General features: G+C 39.4%; 1 protein-coding gene across 1 annotated transcript in view; it reads left to right on the top strand.

Annotated features, from left to right (window-relative positions):
- The window catches only part of CDK14 (cyclin dependent kinase 14), a 511,537-nt gene that overhangs the window by 124,339 nt on the left and 366,969 nt on the right, over positions 1 to 20,229 (top strand). Inside the window, exon 4 of the mRNA XM_080936223.1 lies at positions 7,935 to 8,029. Coding sequence (XP_080792349.1) covers positions 7,935 to 8,029 — 95 coding nt within the window. The remainder of the gene's footprint in view (positions 1 to 7,934; positions 8,030 to 20,229) is intronic.

Raw genomic sequence — 20,229 nt, forward strand, 5'->3', positions numbered from 1 at the left:
ATAAAATGGGGAATTTATTTTATAACATGGGAACTTTAACATTTAGATTTTTTTTCCTCTGCACAGTTTTTTTTTTTTTTTTTTTTTTTTTTTTTAGTGTCACTGTCTTATTTGAATGTGATCGCATATTCATGGCAGATTATGGAGAATGTGATATGACAGTGTTTAGTCAGTTACTGTGCCTCTCCCAAGGGAGGAAAAGTGGCCTCCAGTCTCCCTTCAGTTCATGGGGTCCTTGTGCTTTCCTCAGAGTGGAGTTTTCAGCAGCTACCTTTCCTTCTTTTACAAGTCATGGTGAAAGGAGCCCCCAGCAAATGCAGAGATTTTTCCTCTCTGCCTTAGACTAATTTAGAGAGGAGCTGTGAACACAATATTTTCTCCATGGGAGATCATTCCATACTGACGTTTAAGATAGGTTTTACAATTTCTATTTCGAACTCGGGCTCAGGAGGGTGATGGGGAAGTGTGGCGTGCCCAAGCTGTTGTGTGACATGGAGAATGAGGGACCATATCCCACACAGGACCAGCCAGGCAGCTCTGCACGCAAATGTCCATTACATCTCACAGGAGTTTTATGTGTATCTATAATTTTGAAGATTAAAAAGTGAAAAGCTCTTCAGTGGAATGTGGAATTGAACGTATATGGAAACAAAATCTCATTAAAAAGAAGAAGAAAAACCAACTTGGCTTTCCTCTGCAACTCCCAATCTGTCTATATTAAAATTTGAAGTATATTCATCGATTGCCAGTCTACGTATTCTTCTGTGCCCCCCCCACCCTTTAAAAAAAATCTCTATGTTGAAATTATAAACCACACTAGTGCATACCCCACTGTAGAAGGTGGTTAAGTGAGAATGCGGGTGATGGTCGGACTCCAAATCCAGTGCAGCTGTTCTTATGACCCAGGGAGGGACGCCACTGAGGTAACACAGAAGGAGTAGGGTGCCTGACCCAGAGCAGCCTTCACAGAGACCTAACCTGTGTCCATGGTCTTGATCTGCGGTTTTGCATGATTGGAAAATACCATTTCCTTTGTTGGTGCTTCCCAGGCTACAGTAAGCAGTTGGAGACTTCTAACAAACTAACCCATGTCTAGAAAACAAAGCTTTGTTACTAGTTAGGGTGTTTTCTTAAAATATTGTTAATTAACACATTTTGCTATTTTTTTCCCCTTGTACCGCCTGCAGAATGGGAACAGATTAAAGAGCCGAGTTTTGCTTTGAGGAAAAATGTGTTTAATTAAAACTGAGCAGATAATTCTGGGAAAGTCATCTTTCTGGGAGATTCTCCCATTTATACACTTAGACTAGAGTAAATGATGCTGAAAGTGTTGTACAGCCCTAGTTATTTCTGGTTTCTCCAAAGACAAGAATTCTATTTTGGGTCTGTACTTCATTAAAAATTTAGCGACATGTAACTGTGGAGCTTGGTGTAGCTGTGTGGAATTGTCCTCTCATTGGATAATTTGTTGAAGAAATGGGTTACTATGGTGGCAGATTGGGTAATTGATCCTAAGAGCTTTTTGCAGCCTCTGTTGCTATCTTTGACATGTTCATTCTGCCCGTAAAGATGCTCAGCCAGCACCTAGAGATGTGCATGTTTAATAATTAAGACTGAGAATATAGGGCTAGAGAGATGGCTCAGTGGTTAACAGCACTGACTGCTCTTCCAGAGGTCCTGAGTTCAAACCCCAGCATCCACATGGTGGCTCACAACCATCTGTAATGAGATCTGATGACCTCTTCTGGTATGTCTGAAGACACCTACAGTGTACTCATGTCCATAAAATAAATAAATCTTAAAAAGAAAAAGACAGAATACATTTCTCTTTAAGACAACATTAAAGACAAGATCGCCTCACTCATCTTTAGTATAAACATAACTTCAGCTTACTAACCATGCCATATACACTTGGAAAAAGTCCACCTCCCAAGTGACGAGCTGATTTTTGTTTCCATCATCATTGATTTCTTATTTGTTTGTTTGTCTGTTTTGACAGCATCTCACAGTGTAGCTCAGGGTGATTTTGAACTCAGGGAGATCTGCCTGCCTCTGTTTCCTGAGTGCTGGCATTATAGATACATAATACCACATTCTGCTTTCCTCATTGAAGTTTTTACTGAGAGTGCTCTAAACTTGGGCATAACACTGGGCTGGCACCTTGAGGTGACATTGGGCTGTTCCGATTAAACAAAGGATGGCTTTTTATTGTCCGGTGCTGTGTCCTTACTTTTATTGCTTACTTATTTAAGGTAAAGTCACAGGTTTCATTATGACACCTTACTCTTCTCCCTTCTCCCACAGTTTATGCGAGTGTGCTTCATGCATACTATGTGGGTCTGTTACCCCTGCCACATCCTCTCTGAGAACCCCCCTTCCTTACAGCCCCTTTCTAGTCTAATGACCCTCACCTGCACTCATGCCCACGTAAACATTCTTACCTACATCTTAGAGTGGCTTTCTCTTCTGAAATCTGATCAGCCCGATTAAGGCAATAATTCCCATATTCGTCATCTTATCTTTCTTTTTGGATGTAGAAAGTGTCCTTGCATATATGTTCCTCATTTCTTTATATTCGTCAGTTACTGGGTGTTTATGTCATTGCCTTTCGCTGCTGTTGTAAATAGAGACACATTGAGCATGTTCCTCATGCTAGTGCCTCTGTAGAAGGAGGTGTAGGATACTCTAGGTACGTGTGTGGGTCCCTCTGTAGTGGGACTGCTGGGTCAAGTTGTGGTTATACATCTATATATTTTTTTCAGAACCCTCCTCTCTGATTTTACTGGTAGTGAACCAATTTACTATTTATATTTTTGCTAGCATTAAATGTCCTTTCCCTTGGTTGTAGTCATTCTGATTGGGGTGAGATGGAATGTCATAATTATTTTAATTTGCCTTTTTTCTCATGGCTGAGGATGTCGAACCTCTTTACACACACACACACACACACACACACACACATATATATATTGATCATTTCATTTCTCTCTCTGAAGACAATTTAAAATCTGTATCTCTATCTATTTCTATACCTATACCTATAGGTATATCTATGTCTGTCTTGCATTCTGGTTACTCCCTGCTATTTCCCTATCACTTACCCAGCCTCCCCCTTCCCTACATAGCACTTGTTATATGTTCATTATTTTGTGTTGGATGGCAGATTGTAGCTGTATGTCTGTGAACCTGGGTATAAAACTATAGAGACGGATGAACCCATCGGTGGGTACAGCTGCATGCTTATGTCTTCCCTTCTGCCATAACCTGTCATTGGCAATAATTTATCACTAGGTGGTAGCTTCCCATAAGCACATTGTCCTTTCAAAGCTGACTGCTGGGTGGGTCTCACTTGTATAGACCAAATGAAAGTGGATGCAGCCATTTTGAATTCATGATTGCTATGGCCTCAGCCTGCTTGAAAGACACCTTTTTTCAATCCTTTATCTTCCAGATCTTATCTTTTTTCAGCCCTGCCTCCCACAGTATTTTTGAACCCTTTAAGGGATTCATTTTAAGCACCCCATAGGGGGTGCGGTCAGTCTTCTGTCATGCTGTATTCTTAGTATCCTCTGTAGCCATGGGTCTCAGTCCTCACCTTCACCCACTACAGAGGCCTCTTTGATTAAGCATCCTTAGCCTTTGGATGTGGGTATAAATATAGATATTCAGAAGGTGGTTTGAATCTTTGCCAATTTACCTAGGTAGCAGGAGTATTCTCCCCTTACTGGGGCCTGAGTCATATTCAGTCATTTTTTGACCAGATTTATAGCATTTTGCCTGGATTTTCTCCTGTGGAGCACACATCAGATCCAACCAGGAAGCTGTTGGTTGCCTTACACGACAGTTGTGGCAATGGGTACCATTTTATCAGTGGGTACACCTTGTCTGACAGGTTGGATTTATGGTTCATAGAGTCCCAATAGGAAGATCACTGATGCTCTTCCGCCCCCTTACAGACTGGAGAGCATCATCCGGCACTTTCCAGCATTCCCGAAAGCTAGCAAGCAGACAGGGAGCTTCTATCTGAATTTTGCATTCAGGACTTGTGATGTCTTTAGCAGTAGGATCTTGTCATCAGGTTTTTGTGGGCAACCAAGAAGACTGCCAAGAACCTGCATCCCACACTTGGTTCTAGGGATTTTGTACAGTGACTCATTTCTTCGAGACTGGCAGTGTCCAGCCTTGAACAATATTTGCTGAATCTTTTATATTTTTTTTAATTGGGTTACCAGATAGTAGGGTTCATTAGGGTTTTCATACATCCTTGTTTTGATTCTTTCTTTTCCCACTTTTTTGTCTCCCCCACCTTTCCCTGTTTGAGCTCCTCTTTCCCCAGGTTCCTACCCTTTCGATGTTCATTGATGTGCAACTGTCCCTTTTCCTTTAAGGTGTCCAGTCTGCTGTCCAGTGTCTCCTTCCTGGGTTCCTGGTTTCTGGAGATGCTCCATGTTAAACACATGAAGCTAAGGAGCAGAAGCTAGGCTACACATATGGGAGAGAACATGTTGTGTCTGTCCTTTTAGATTTTGGTCACTTCCCTCCATATAAAACTTTCAAGCAATTGCATCTATATATATATATATATATATATATATATATATATATATATATATATATATATATATATATATATATATATATAGCTGAGTAGAATTCCATTTCATATATAGACTCTTTTTTCCTTACTCATTCATCTGTTGATGGGCCTCATTAACAAAATGGTGCAGGGACCACTGGATATCAATATGTAAAGAATGTAACTACGTACATATATCTTACCCTCACTGAAACTCTACAAATGGTTTAAAGACCTCTGGATATGACCCAATACCCTGAAACAGCTACAGGAAAAAGTAGGGAATATACTTCAACATATAGACAAAGGTAAGGATATTCTGACAAGGACTCTGGTACCTCTGGAAATGAGACCAGCAGTCCACAAAAAGGATTTCATGAAACTAAAAAAGGCTTCTGTAGAGGAAACTGTTGATTGAGGGAAGAGACAGCTCACAGAGTACATGAAAATGAATATTTGCTGGATAACATTTGATAGAGGACTAGCAACTCAAACAATGTTAAAAAAAAAAACAACTATAAAACGAAGCAGAGAGTTCTCAAAAGAAGAAATTCCAATGGTTAGTAAATTTTTTAAACCAAATTAACGTGCTTAACTAACATCACAAAACTCATATTTGAACTACTTGTGGATGCCGAATCACTTACTCCATCTTAAAATACTGCTTGCCATTTTGCATCTATTGCTAGTTCTTCTTATACGTTTCTATGTAGATACAATCTGTCCCCTGTCGAAGTTTCTAGAGAGAATTTTGTTTAAAACTGAGTTTAGTCTGGTATCAACTCTATGTTTTGTCCCACTTAAAACTTACTAAACATTTTATTATACTGATTCAGTGTTGATCATGCAATAATTACAAAGTCTCCCCTGCCTCTGCACTGTTACCTCTGTTTTCAGAGTTTTAGGTCCTTTGCCCCTTAATCTCCATGCTTCTCTTTTCTGGGTTCGTCTTCCGTGATTGTGAGCGTAGATTTTTGAGTTTAGGATTTGTACTCAGGTTTCTATTTCAGAACTACCGTCACCTTTTTCTACCTGTGCCACTTGTTTCTGTGATGGCATCAAAAGGCTATGATGTCATTTTATTTTAATTAAATTAAAATTATTAAGAAAAAAGTCATGGTTATAACATTAGGCATAATTACATTTTCCTGATGACTAAGGGTTTTGAATATTTTTTCTGTGTTGCCCTTTTTACAGATTCTGGCTGAGTCTTTGCTTTGAACTCACCGCCTGTCTTTCCTGTTTTTATAACATTAAGTCTCCTTTTACTTTTCTTGGGAAGACTTAGTGTTCTCCATGTGGTGACCAGTCCATTTGTACTCAAGGGTTTCTGCTATATTATTCTAATCATTTTTTAAAATTAATTTTTGGACTTTTCTCTGAAAACTTACTCCTAATTTCAAACACATTCAAGATTCCTCAAAATGACTGATTAGATAATTTCTTTCTTGGTGGTCATGTATTGTTAGTTTTTAAAGAATGTATTTTTAGTCACTGTGTCACATTTGGAATAGAAAGGACACTAGAGAACATTTATTATTTTCATTTTAAATTCATTGTCACAGTTGGCGTACAGTTAATGGAGGTCATTGTGACATTTCATTACTCGTATCATTGTGCATTTCTTCATTCAACCTCCCTATGCTCTGCCCTGTAATCTCAGTGTACAAATTTCTCCATGTGAGTAGTCTCCCCTCTGCCTTCCTGGCTCTGTTTAACCAAATCTGCATATGAGGGAAAACATGTGATATACTATTTTTTCTCTCTCTTTTTTTTTCTCCCTCAATTTACCCCTTCCTTCCTCATCATAGGCTCTCTTCCACTTTCATGATATCTGAATATATTTTATACGTGGCTTTAAATGAACACACACACACACACACACACACACACACACACACACTCACACACACACACGAATATGTGTGTCCATATGTGAGACAAGCATGATTCTTGTACTTTTGAGTGTGGCTTGTGTTGCTTATGTTAGCATTGTTATTTATATATCATTTAAAGAATCATTAATTAATGATTAATTAATGGCAGTCTCTACCAATTTTCCTGAAGATACTACTATTTTTAGCTTGTGTTTATGAACCAGATTTTTATCAAGTGAATCTGTTGATGATGATGTAGGCGGGTTGCATATATGTATCATGAGTTCATCACTTCTGTAGTAAGGTCATTAGTTTACACCCCCAACAGCAGTGGGTGAGGTCTCTTTGGCTCATATTCTTGTCAGCATTTTTTGTCACTTATATGTTAGCCATTTTCACTGAGGTGAGATAGCATCTTGGTGTTTTTTTAATTTGCATTTTCCTGACAGCTAAGGGTGTTGAAGAGTTTCTAAATACTTATTCGTTATTTGTATTTGTATGTTTAAGAACAGTTTTTTATTTATCTATTTATTGATTTTCATGTTTACTTTTTGAGTTCTTCCTTCATTGTCCCTGTTAAGCCTCTATCACATAATACAGTTGACAAAGATTTTCCCCCATTTTGTTAGCTGCCTCATCATTCTGATGCTAGTTTGTAGAGCAGACACTCAACAGTTTCATGTAATATCATTTGTCTGTCCTTAACATATTATTCTTACCTACTGGAATGCAAGACCCAACGATCACTTATCTCTGAGTGATGTATCTTCATCTATTTGATTTACTGTTTAAATATGTTGGAGGAATATTTTTAAGACTAAATATTATACAGTCATGCTTTACTGTAAGAGTAACATTGGATACTGAGTTTTATCATTTATATAATTTCTGTCTTAACTACAGATTTGTTATAACTAGGAAGTTGGTGATAAGATGACCATAATAAATAAATAAATTAATTAAACTTTATGGATTATAAAATGTGTTGCTTTTGTTTAACTTTAGTATATCACAAATATTTCTTAGTTTGGTCCTACCATAACTACTGAAACAAGGAAAGCAACAATTATTCTATGCCCATAGGATGTATAAAAACATGAGGGACACCACATTTGACCTGCATATATAGTTTATTGTTCTCTAATTTGGATTGTGCCATAATATGGAAAATGCTCATAACATGTTGAATGTGTGAACACAGATCATAAAACATATATATTGAATGGGAGGACATCTATCAGAAAAAGCAGTTGCCAGCAAGAGAGGCCTGGGGGAAGGCTATATAAAAATACTTTTAACTCTCCCTTGGTTCATTTATGGGTAAATTTGATTCTACATGTGTTTGTATGTTCTGAATTTGTACTATGACTGTTTATTGCAATGTTTTAAAAATATTCTTATATTGAAACATTATTTATCCAGTGTCAGTGAGTTGTTATATTGATACAATCTGTTTTGTTTTCCCTCTGTTTCATGTTTAGCCAACAAGTCCCAAATTTGGAAAAGCTGACTCATATGAAAAACTGGAAAAACTAGGTGAAGGATCGTATGCAACAGTATACAAAGGGAAAAGCAAGTAAGTTAAATGCTTTCAGGAATGCAACCCATGTGCAATACACCTGTTCTCAATGTTAAATATCACCATATTTGAACAATTCAACCTTACCACATGGTAGATTTTCCTGCTGTTTGGTTTCCCAGCTCCTGTGAACTGACTTCTAAGGAGTCTAAAAGCTAGTGGAAGTGGTTTTCTTGGTGGCGGGTTATCCTGAGGACTTCTCTAGTTGATCCTAACGTTGCTTACTTTTTCTCAATGGAGCAAGAACACTCAAATGTGAATCATTTTCAAGATGAATGTTATTATTCCTTCACTTTTACCCTTATTAGTCTTTCATCGTTTCCTTTATTAAAATGGAGTATTTCCTCACACTATATTTGCTGACTATAGTTGCCCCTCTCTCTGTTCCTCTCAGTTCCTTTCTCCCTGCCCTGCCCTTGGGATGGGCCCCCTTCTCGTCCCTTATTCGAAAAGAACAGGCTTCTAAGAGATCACAACCAAACAAGACAGAACAAAATATAGTAAGATGAAGCACAACCCATCATGTCAAACTTAGACAAGACAACTCAACAAGGGCACAAGGGTCAGAGGCCCAGTCACTTGCACACTCAAGGATCTCATGGAAGCCATGATGTGTACCCAGAGGACCCGGTGCAGACGCGTGTAGGCCCTGTGATGGCTACTTCAATTTCTGCAAGTCCATGTGCATCTTGCTTTGTTGATTCAGAAGGCCTCATTTTTCTGTGTCCTCCACCCTCTGGCTCTCAGTCCCTTTCTGCCTCCTCTTCCATGGTTATTTGAGCTCTTAGGCAGAGAGATTTGATGGAAACAAATTCCATTTAGACTCTCCAAATAACGAATGGCCATGGGCCTCTTTATTTCTTCCCTCCTGCTCTGGGAGGAAGCTTCTCTGATCATGATTGGAGAAACACTGCAGGGTTATTTTGCTGATACTTTTTTTAAAGGACAACTTTTACACTAGGTATCTGGGCTTTCTAATCTCTGGTTCTTGGTCACCAAAGCAGTGTCAGGTATGGTTTGTGTCTCATTGAGTGGCCCTTCATTCAAATAAGATAGCAGCTGGTCACTCCCACAAGCACTGTAACACAGTTACAGTAGCGCATCTTGTAGACAGGACATCATATAGAGGTTGAAGGGTTGTAGCTGGATTGAAGTTTACATTTTCTTACGTGGTGGTGTGTAGAGCCCCTTCCTATACCAAGACTCTAGCTCATTGTCATGAAGGTTCTACGTAGGTACCAGTTAGAGTTCTTCATGTTCAGTGGGTTGTGTAGGTGTTGACTTCAGGAATGGGGCTTGCTGTCAGTTTGCAGAGAATATCCTGTAATTTCTGTCATGGCAACAGCCTGGATTGTTTAGGGATTCCCATGGGATCTCTTTTGCTAACAACTCAGTTATCTGTAACTCATTCCCAGTACTAGAAGTTTCATTGGGTAAGAAAAGATGGGTTGTTGGGGATGTGCCTTGCCCATTATTTAGTGATTTTAATTAGATCCCCTTCATATATTTTAGAAATATACTGTATTAGGGTTCTATGCTATCTCTCACATAGCCCAGAACTGTAGCTCTCTTTCCCTGTATTGTTTCCATCATCCCTCTCACCTCTCCCCTTCCCTGCTTGTTCCAGCACCCTGTTGTCCATCTGTAAATATTTATTTCATTTCTCTTTCCTAATGAGATTTATTTATTTCTCTTAGTCCCTTACTCTATACCTTTCCTCTGTGGTTCTATGGATCGTAGCTTGCTTTTTATTCACTTAATAACTAATGTCCACATATAAGTAAATACATATTCTATTTATTTTGGGGCACTGTGTTACCTCACTTAGAATTTTTCTAGTTCTATTCAGTTACCTGCAGATATCATGGTTTCATCTTTTTTTCATGGTTGGGTAATACTTTATTATGTGTGTATATGTGCCACATTTTCTTTATCCATTTTTCTGTTGAGGGACATTTGGGATGGTTTCAAATTTCTGTCTACTATAAATAGAGTAAAACTGAATTGGTTGTCCAAGTTTGTCTGTGGTAAGCTGAAACATCCTTTGGGTGTATGACCAAGAGTTACATAACTGGATCTTGAAGCAGTTCAAGTCTCATCTTCCTGAGGAATTACATAGTGCGTATACACGTTTTACTGCCATCAGGAATGAATAAGTGCCCCCCCCACTTACTCCATATCTTTGCTATGTTAGTGAGCTGCTACTTGTGTCCTTGTTTGTAGACATTTTGACGAACATAAAATGAAATCTGAAAGTAGTTCCGATTTGCAGTTTTCTGTTGGCTAAGGATGTTGAAAATCTCTTCAAGGGTTTCTCAGCCATTCACATTTACCTGTTGGGAATTCTCTGTTTAGATCTGTACTCCCATTTTTATCTGGGTTGTTTTCTTAATATCTAGTTTCTTTAGTCTGTTAATTTGGATGTTAGCCCTCTATCAGATGTGAAGCTGGTAAAAACTTTTACTATTTTGTAGAACACTGAATTATGGTATCCTTTTTCATATAGACGATTTCTGGTTCCAGGGCATCTCATTTGTCAAGTTTGATCTTCTCAGTGCCTGTGCTAATGGTTTTCTGTTCAGAAGTCTTTTCTGTGCTAGTGAGTTCAGGACTATCACTTTTTCTTCTGCGGGATTCAGTGTATGTGGGCTCATACTGAGCTCTTTGATCCATTTGGAGTTGAGTTTTGTGCAGAAAGATAAATATAGATCTATTTGGACTGGTCTAAATGCACGATTTGGTGAAAGTTCTGCCAGTTTTCTGTGTGTCTTCCTGGTTTCATTATTTAAAAAAAATCAGGCATTCATAGGTATATGGACTTATGTGTGGGTCTTCAAATCAAATCCATTGATCAACCTGCCTATTTTTGTGCCAATACAGTAATTTTAAAAAATTACTTTAGTTCTGTACTGCAGCTTGAAATCAGGAATTTTGTTGGATTTTTGATGGGATTGCATAGAATCTGTAGGTTGCTTTTTGTAGAATGTCCATTTTTACTCTATTAATTCAACCAATTCATGAACATGTGAGATCTTCTCAGTTTCTGATATTACCTTCATTGTCTTCAATGATTTGAATTTTTTAAAAATAAAAGCCTTTTACTGGTTTGTTTAGGGTTACCTCAAGATACTTTTAGGCTATTGTGAAAGGTATATTTTCTTGATTTCTTCCTCAGTTCATTTGTCAGTTGTATACAAGAAAGCTACTGACTTTTGTGAATTAATTTTGTATCAAAATACTATGCTGAATGTGTTTATCACCTTAGGAGTTTCCCATTAGAATTTTTAGGGTCACAGCTATATACTATCATATCATCTGCACATAAAGATACTTTGATATTTTTCTTTTCCAAATTGTTTCCCCCTGATCTCCTTCAAGTTGTCTTGTTGCTCTAGATATGACTCCAATTTCTATATTGAATAGGTATGGAGAAAGTGGACAATCTTTTTTTTTCTGATTTTAAGAGAATTGCTATAAGTTGTATAAGTCTTGCCATAAGTTGGTGTTAGCTATGGGTTTGCCACAAAGTGCTTTTGTTATGTTGAGGTATGTCCTTGTATCTCTAATCTCTCCAGGGCTTTTATGACAAAGGGCATTATTTTCATCAGCCTTCTCTGCATCTAAGGAAATGATCATGCTTTTTTTCTTTCAGTTTATTTATATCATTGATTAAATTTATTGATTTACGTATGTGGAGCCATACCTGTATATCTGAAGCATACTTGATCATGGTAGATGATGTTCTTTTGTGTTCCTGGATTTGAGTTTCAACTATTTTTTTTTTTAAATTTTTGTTTCTATGTTCATAATTCTCTCTCTTTGCTGAGTATTTATGTGGTTTAGGATTCAGAGTAACTGGGGCTTCATAAAATGAGTTGGGCTATGTCTCTATATTGTGGCATAATTTGAGGAGTATTGGTGTTTGCTCTTCTTTGAAAGTTTGACAGAAATCTATATCAAAACCATCTTGGCCTGTTTTTGTTTTTTGCTTTTGTTTGATTTTTGTTTTTGTTGAGAGAATTCTATTGGCTGCTTTTATTGCTGTTCTTATTGTTGTTATTTCCAATTTAGTGTATCATAGGTTTTCCAGATTTGGACTTAAAAAGAAAAAAAAAAAAAAAAAAAAAAACTCTTCAGAGCCTCTCTCCCTCATACCCTTTATCTCTGAAGGTGAGGAAGTGACTACATTCATTGAGAAGAAACTTGTAAGAAGCTTCTTTATTAGGAATGAGCCAAGGCAAATGCCTTTTTCACCTTCATAACTTTATCAAATGATACTAAAAATAATTTAGTAAACAATCCCTACTATAGCAAACATCTTTATAAAATCCGTGGTAGGAATTAATGGAGAAAATGCAATGGAAAACTTTCTTTAAGGTCTAATTTAAATGACTGTATATGTATGTGTGTGCATGTTAGTGTGTGTGTGTGTGTGTGTGTGTGTGTGTGTGTGTAAGCTCATGGTTTTGTTGACGGTTTTTAAGTGAAGAAGATTAAATATTCCTCATTAAGATTATTCAGGTAAAAAATATAGAAACATAATATTAAAAGTAGTTAGTTGTGCTAACTTTGAGAACCATTAAAGGCCTTATTTTTTTTCCAATATTGAGTAAACAGGATGGCAAATAGAGAAAAAATGAGTCAGAAAGGTACACCCTTAATGACAGCTTGGGAGCATGAAGGTTAAAGCAATGCTCTGTACAGTGAAGCTGATGTTTATAGGGCTGTATTCCATGATTCTTCTTCTTTCCTAAAGAAAATTAGTAAGATTCATTATATAAAATGCACTTGTACATTTAAGGTTGCACTGTGATGCTGACCAGCCATGAGAAGATAGTGATTTGGAATAAACCACAGTACTTAGTCTTGCTCCATTTACCTCTCACAATGTCTTACACGGTATCTGCCAGCACCGTCATCTTTCACGAGTCAGCGGTCTTGGTGCATAGAGTTTCATCACCTTTGTGGGGTCACACAGGTGGTTTGTAGCAACATTTGTTTATCTCATGTCTTGTTGGCTATGAGACTATTTTCTCCTCATCATCACACCATTAATTCTTCTACATGCTTTAAAGCCTTGGGAAGGTTTCATCCTTATTGAATAATACAGATAGCCTTTCCATACACCCAGACTTGTTTTAATTGTGATTCAAACAAAAGCAAATGAACTAATTTGATGGAAAAGAAACAAGTACTTAGAACCGTCTGCCCACAAAAGATGTATTCGGCTACAATGCAAGTTAATAACTCTATTGAGAGTTTACCATGAAGACTTGTTTCAAAACCTTAGCAAGTGTTGAACACATTTTTCCTTCATTATTCTGACTAAATGAAAGACATTACCAGTAAGTACCTTTAGTCTTTATGAAAAATGACTCTGGACAGTGGATAGTTTTCATCCCAGTAGTTTTAAATGTACCTTGTCAGGACTTCTTGACAACTCTCAAGCCAGCTGTAGAATTTAATGTCCTCCAACAGGAAACGAAGGAAACGAACGGCACTCCCCACTCACTTGACTTAAGTGATAATAAGCCACTTGGGCTCCACTCCCTTTGGGTAGTAGGTTTTGGATAAGACAATAGCTACATACTTGTCTTACAGCAGAGTAGGAGAGTTGAGTTTGTTTGATGTGTCCTTAGAATGCTCCATAATTAAAGGAGCCTTTTGAACACCGAGGGCCTGTTTCTGTACCCATCAACATTGCCTCATAAGCGTCAGCATCCTTGCCTCTACCTCTCCACCTTTAACTTTTTTTTTTCCTAATCTTTCTACTCAGTTTCACATTTTCTTGCAGACAAAATGCTTGGACTCTAAGATGTCTGTGCTTCTCTATATATGAGGATTTCACACACATATCCATGGTATTGATTTCTGCATGTTGTGTTTAGATTTCAGCACCAACCTCGTGGTGATTGCTGGCCTGGCCTGACCAAGCAAAAAGCCATAAATTTGTAGGCATAAATGTCAGGATTTTCTTGTGTTACAGTTCTAGACATGGAGGTGAAAGGTCAAGGGGAGGGCAGTTTGTGCCTTTCAAGGACCTCTAGGGGAGATTCTGTTCCATTCTTCTTTCTAGCCTTTTAGGGGTGGTAGAGGTGGTGGTCTTAGGATTCCTCAATTGGAGATTCATGGCACCAGAGACATTCTACCTTTAATCTGCACAGTGTTCATCAGAACATTGTGCTTGTGTTCTGTCCGGTTTTCCCTTCGAGCAAAGTCTATTTAATACGGAATTAATGCCCTTTATAATACCTTCCTTTTATCCTGATCCCTTTTTGACGTCCACAGTGTTTGTTTTACACATAATTTGTCTCTTTCGGCATACTCTCTCTTTCTCTCTCTCTCTCTCTCTCTCTCTCTCTCTCTCTCTCTCTCTCTCTCTTTCTCTCTCTCTCTCACACACACACACACACACACACACACACTCACTATATGTGTGTGTGTCTCCCATGCGTGCATTTGTAGGCCAGAGGTCAATATCAGACATTTTCCACTATTGCTATCAATCTTAATTTTGTGACTGTCTCTCTTACTGAAGCTGAAGCCTACCATTTAGTTATAATGGTTGACCAGCAAGTGCCTGGGATCATCTGTCTCTATATTGCCAACTCTGGGCTTACATTTGTATGCCTCGGTATCTGGCTTTCTCATTCGTGCTGGGGATCCAAACTCAAATCATCATGCATGTCTACCAAACATACTAATAAATGACCCATCATTCAACTTTCAAGACCATGTTGCTATCTAACGTCCTTTTCTGTGGTTTGATTATAATGTAAACATGTTTTCTTTCAGTACCTGAGGCATATGTTACCTATCCCTTAGTCCTTGCTCCCCCACCACAATATATGAATCTCTCTTATTAAAATTGTATATCTTCCTCTTTCTGCTATCTTCCCACTTCATTACCATGGTGTGCACTACCGATGTTCTGGCAGGGGTTTTGAAGAGCATCAACAATGCTGAGAAGAGAGGCAAATGCCAGCTTCTCATCAGACTGTGCCCCAATGTCATGGTTTGGCTCCTGTGATGATGAAACAGAGATGGGAACACCATTGTGAACCTCAAAGGCAGGTTGAGAAAAGTGTGGAGTGATAGGCCCTGGATTTGATGTGCAGCTCAGAGACCTAGAGAAATGACAGAACAACCTGCTTCCATCCTATCAGTTTGGCTTCATTGTACTGACAACCTCGGCTGGCATCGTGGACTATGAAGAAGTAAGGCGGAAACATGCAGGAGGGAAAGTCTGGCATTCTTTTCCCAGAGACATAAAACCTAAATAGAAAGTCTCTGCAGACTGTGGGGGGAAATATTATATACAATGTTGGGATCATGGTAATCCATGACTCAGAAACCCATGGAGGAATAGAGCAAGGCCTTGTTGTTGTCTTTATTGTTGTTGGGTTCTGGCCTCTCATTCTTGTAGACACACAAATATTGTTCATTGAGATCTTTTATGGGAGGCTGCCCGTTTGACTTCTGAAGAACAATTGACTGCAGTGTATCTTCTTTCTTTCTCTTTGAGATTTGCTGACTTTTAAATTATTTTGCCAATACTTAGGGAATTTAACTTTTTTGGTTAATTTTCAAAATTAATTTGCAATTTTAAGATTGTAACATCCATCATTTCCTCTTCTGTATCCTCCCTCCACACCTTTCCTGATACCTTTGTCACTCTTTATACATACATACATACATACATACATACATACATACATACATAGCATACATACATATACACACATACATACATACACACATACATATGTACATACATACATACATACACACACATACATATGTACATACGAACGTACACACACTAGTCCATATAATGTTGCTGGTATGTATATGCTTTTAGGGCTGACTGTTCTGTTTTGGATAATCAATTGGGGGCTTCGTCCACAGAGCCTGTTGTTCTTTGTCTAGGGTTCAGGCCTCTTAGATTTCGCCCTTCCATGAGAGCATGTGCATTCATGGTATCCCTGTTCAACATGTTTAAGAAGTCAGGCTGGTAAAGCTTCACGACTGTAGCTTCTCTCGCATTCTAGGAGGCAGGATCTAGGAGGCAGGCGAGGTCCCTGCTCCTCTGGCTCTGGCTCTTACAAACTTCTGGCCTCTTTTACAGTGATTCCTGAGCCTTAGGTGTAGGAGTTGTATTGGAGGTGTATCCCTTAGGACCAAGATCCACTAGTCTGCGTTTCGATTTGTTGTGGTTTTCTGATCACCTCCACATGCTGCCCGAAGCAGATTCCTTGGTGACGGGTAAAAGCCACACTTCTTAGTATCATTATCATTGTTATCACTGCGTCACCACGAACACCATCATAGTTCCTGAAGAGTTGTATACACGTGTATAATATATTCCCATTACTGTCTCCACAAACATCTCACCTCCCCCTGATTCCCTATGCTGCCCCCTTTCCTCCTCGTCCCTCTCCTAGATCCCATACTTTTGACTTTGTCTTGTAACTGGGGCCATCTGTGTGACCATTAGAACTGTCCATTGGTGACTGGTGGGGGTCACCAGTGAGTATACAACTGAAGGCAGTGACTCCCTCTCCCCCTGAAGCTATCTCTCAGAGTGGGAAGTAGAGACAAAGTGTGTCCCTGACCTGTTGTTGACAGGCTCATTCTTGTACAGACTCAGTACAGGCGTCCTACTTGATATACATTTGGGATTGCAGTGGTTTTATCCTGCCCAAATGAAGACATTTTTTTTCATCTCTTCTCCCTACTTTCCTGCTCTTACATTCTCCTATCTCACTTCTGCAGTGTTCCTTACATCCTGGAGTGGATGGCATACATGCCTCGTTTAGGGTTGAACATTCAACACAACCCATTCTCAGCCCCTTGCTTAGTGTTTCGTCTGCATCTATGGCTGCTCACTAGAAAGAGAGACTTCTCTGACAGTGGCTCAAAGTAGCATTTGTTTATGTGTATGGAAACACATATTGATTGAGAAGGCAGTTTGATGCACTGTCACTGGAACTCAACAATGGGATTAAGTACTTCTGCTGATACACTGGCTTCCCAGCCACAGGATTTTGGCAACAGGTATGGGTGTACATCTATGGAATGTACCTCAAATCTAATTAAAGCAACTTGTTATTCTGGTAACTGTCATGACACTACTCTAGCAAGTAAACACATTCTGCCTTCCAAGTAGATACCACAGTTCCTAGGGTTTGTAGCTAGGCACGGCAGTTGATGCCTTTAAGGACAAAGTATCTAGCTTGGGTCCAGCATGATTCCTCTGTGATGCAGCCAAGGTGTGTAAATCTTTTTCAGCCACGGAGTCTTATCATTTTGAGATATATGAGTTTATGGCTTCTGGGGCCTTTCTGCCCAATAACTCATAAGGAGGCAGCTCATACTTGGCATTTGGGCCTTTGTTCAATAACCAGTGGCTTTAGAATGGAACATAATCTTTAAGAGAGATGATTCAGACACATAAGTCATTCCATATGAGGTGGGATTTCTCTGTTCTGTATAAACTCGAATGTGGTAAGATAGGTCCAGGTAAACTGGTATAGTACTTCAAAACTGGGAATAAAGACAGGACAAATTGCATACTTTGAAATTGAAGCCATTGCTTCAGTCCTGGTAAATAAAGTATGCCTCATCACTGGGTTTCCTCTGGGATACTTCCTGGTTCCCTTTTTGTGGCTTCAACTCTCTCAAGAAAATACATGATCTTTTTTTGGATCCTGAAGGTATCAAAGTAAAAGCCAATGGATTCAGTCTGGTATTGTGCAAACTTTGATGATGCAAAAGTAATTGAGTATTAAAATGGCATTGGCTATAAGCAATATAGTTTGGGAGGATTTGTGGTTTGCTTCTGCGTAGGTATCCATGCCTGCCTGCTTATTATAGAGACCTCTCACCGTGTCAGCCCCTCCAACCTGATATATGTAGACTTTTACCCTCTTTGCTGCTGCTGGTTGGACAAACTTGAAATCTCCTTCAGCACAAGCATGGACTCCCATGTGCCCGGTACAATGATGAGCTATGCTCTCTGCAGTCCAGTGCAGGGCAGTAAATGGGTAAGACTGTCAAAAGCTTCCGGTTTCCCCAGACTCCCTGTGTCATTCCCAGCTGAACAACAGGCTCTTTGTTCCATCTCGGGAACTGGGGTTTTGGGCTCATCTGTCTAGCTCACCCCACAGATGGTCATGATCAGCAGTTATTTTCTCAGCTTATCTCTAGTTTCTGTGGAGGTGAAGAAGCCAAGGCCTTATGCCTCAGCGGCCTCCTAAGCCGCATCTGAGGAACCGGGCCGCACTGGTTTGTGCCAGCAGCGAATTGTTACCTCGGAGGTCAGTGGGAACAATGGAGGAATTTGCTCACTTTATGTAACATGAGATTTATGGGATTGAAAGTGCCACTCTTCTTTAGCTTTTCATTCTGCCAATTTGTGCTGAATAATTGAACTTGAAATTAAACGACCTCATAAATTGAAAGGGTAGCCAAACCTAGACTGATATGTACTAAATGCATTTCAAAGAGCTCTTCGAAGCCCCAGGGATAAACGGGGGGGGGGGGGGGGGGGGTTGGGGGGGAAGGAATGCTTTTAATTAAAACAAGCACAGCAAGGAGAGAGGCAGCCTGCTGGACCACCTTCCCTGAGTGTGTGAGGTTACAGATGTGCCTGCCTGCCCTCAAGGTCAACTCCGATGAAACACTATCACGAGGAGTTGGAAAAGTTGTAAAAAGTCAGAAATCCCAGGCAGAAAACACTGGATTCCAGGTTTATTGGGGTTTCAACTTTAACTTTTGATACATAGATTAGCCTAAGAGGTCAACAGTCTATTCTCTTGGTCTCTGTATGTCTCTTGTCTCTTTCTCTGTCTTTCCCACCCCCTTAGATTTTTTTTTAATTTAGTTTAATTTTATGTTTTTAACTTCTTCAGTTTACATCCTGCTGACAGTCTTTGTGTGTCCATCCCTGGTTGTCCTAAAACACACTCTTTAGACCAGAATGGCCTTGAGTTCACAGAGATCCTCCTGTCTCTGCCTTCAGGGTGCTGGGATTGAAGACATGCACCCCAGCCACCTGGCTTTGTCTGTTTGGCATTAGGGCTGATCCAGTGCCTTTTAGATTTGGGGTCTGTGAGCCTAACCTGTTTGCATCTTGCTTCAAAGATCTGAGTAGGGCCAGCAAGATCAGTTGGAAGATGTGAAAATGCCACTACAGCAGGTGACTGTGTTTTGTAGTTTAAAGTGTACAATATGGTATTATAACGTACAATAGGAGAAATGGGAATTTTATAGAAAAGCTATGTAATAAGTGAGGTTTGTCACATGATTTTTTTTTGTCACAAAAAAAAAAAAAAAAAAAAAAAAAAATAGGGCTTGTATCCTTACCTATTCCAAGGAGAATAGCAGTCCACCCCTCACAATGGCTAATTTTATTTTTTTTGGAAACATTGAAGCTTACTCAAATTGCAGATTCCAGCCTCGGTTTCCTTTCTAAGAAGAATGCAGGCATTAGAGTTTGGTTCGTTGCTGCAGCTGCTTTCATTTAGCCTGCGGCAGATAAAACAAACAGTGCCTAATCTTTTTGACAAAAGCAGCAATAAGGTTATTGTTTAAGCAAGAAGCATGATTTCAATTATCAGAATAGCATGTACTGGAACAACTCTCTCTCGGACCTTGCTTATGTGCAATGGCCTCTGCTCACCCTTTTGGTTGACTCGGACCTTGCTTATGTGCAATGGCCTCTGCTCACCCTTTTGGTTGACTCGGACCTTGCTTATGTGCAATGGCCTCTGCTCACCCTTTTGGTTGACTCGGACCTTGCTTATGTGCAATGGCCTCTGCTCACCCTTTTGGTTGACTCGGACCTTGCTTATGTGCAATGGCCTCTGCTCACCCTTTTGGTTGAGTTCTTTAATCCTTTGACAGGACATCCTCCACACACTGTGCAGCCAACAGTTAGTGTCTGCACTAATTCGTTTTGAAAGATTACACTATGAAAAATCTCAGTTATTGTAATGATCGCATTTCATAGTGTGAGGGGTCCTGTTTAGGGCATGTTTGAGAAGGGGAGGAAGAACGCACCGAAGCTATTTGCTTCAGGTTAGAGTTCGGCCAGGGTCCCAAGTTGCTTTGATACCATTGGCATCCTTTCATCTGAATGGAGATGCTAAGTAGCAGCACTGCACTCTGGGAGCCAGCGAACCGCGTCAGTCTGC

The sequence above is a fragment of the Micromys minutus genome (genome assembly GCF_963924665.1).
Source record: "Micromys minutus genome assembly, chromosome: 23".
NCBI classification, from domain to species: domain Eukaryota; kingdom Metazoa; phylum Chordata; class Mammalia; order Rodentia; family Muridae; genus Micromys; species Micromys minutus.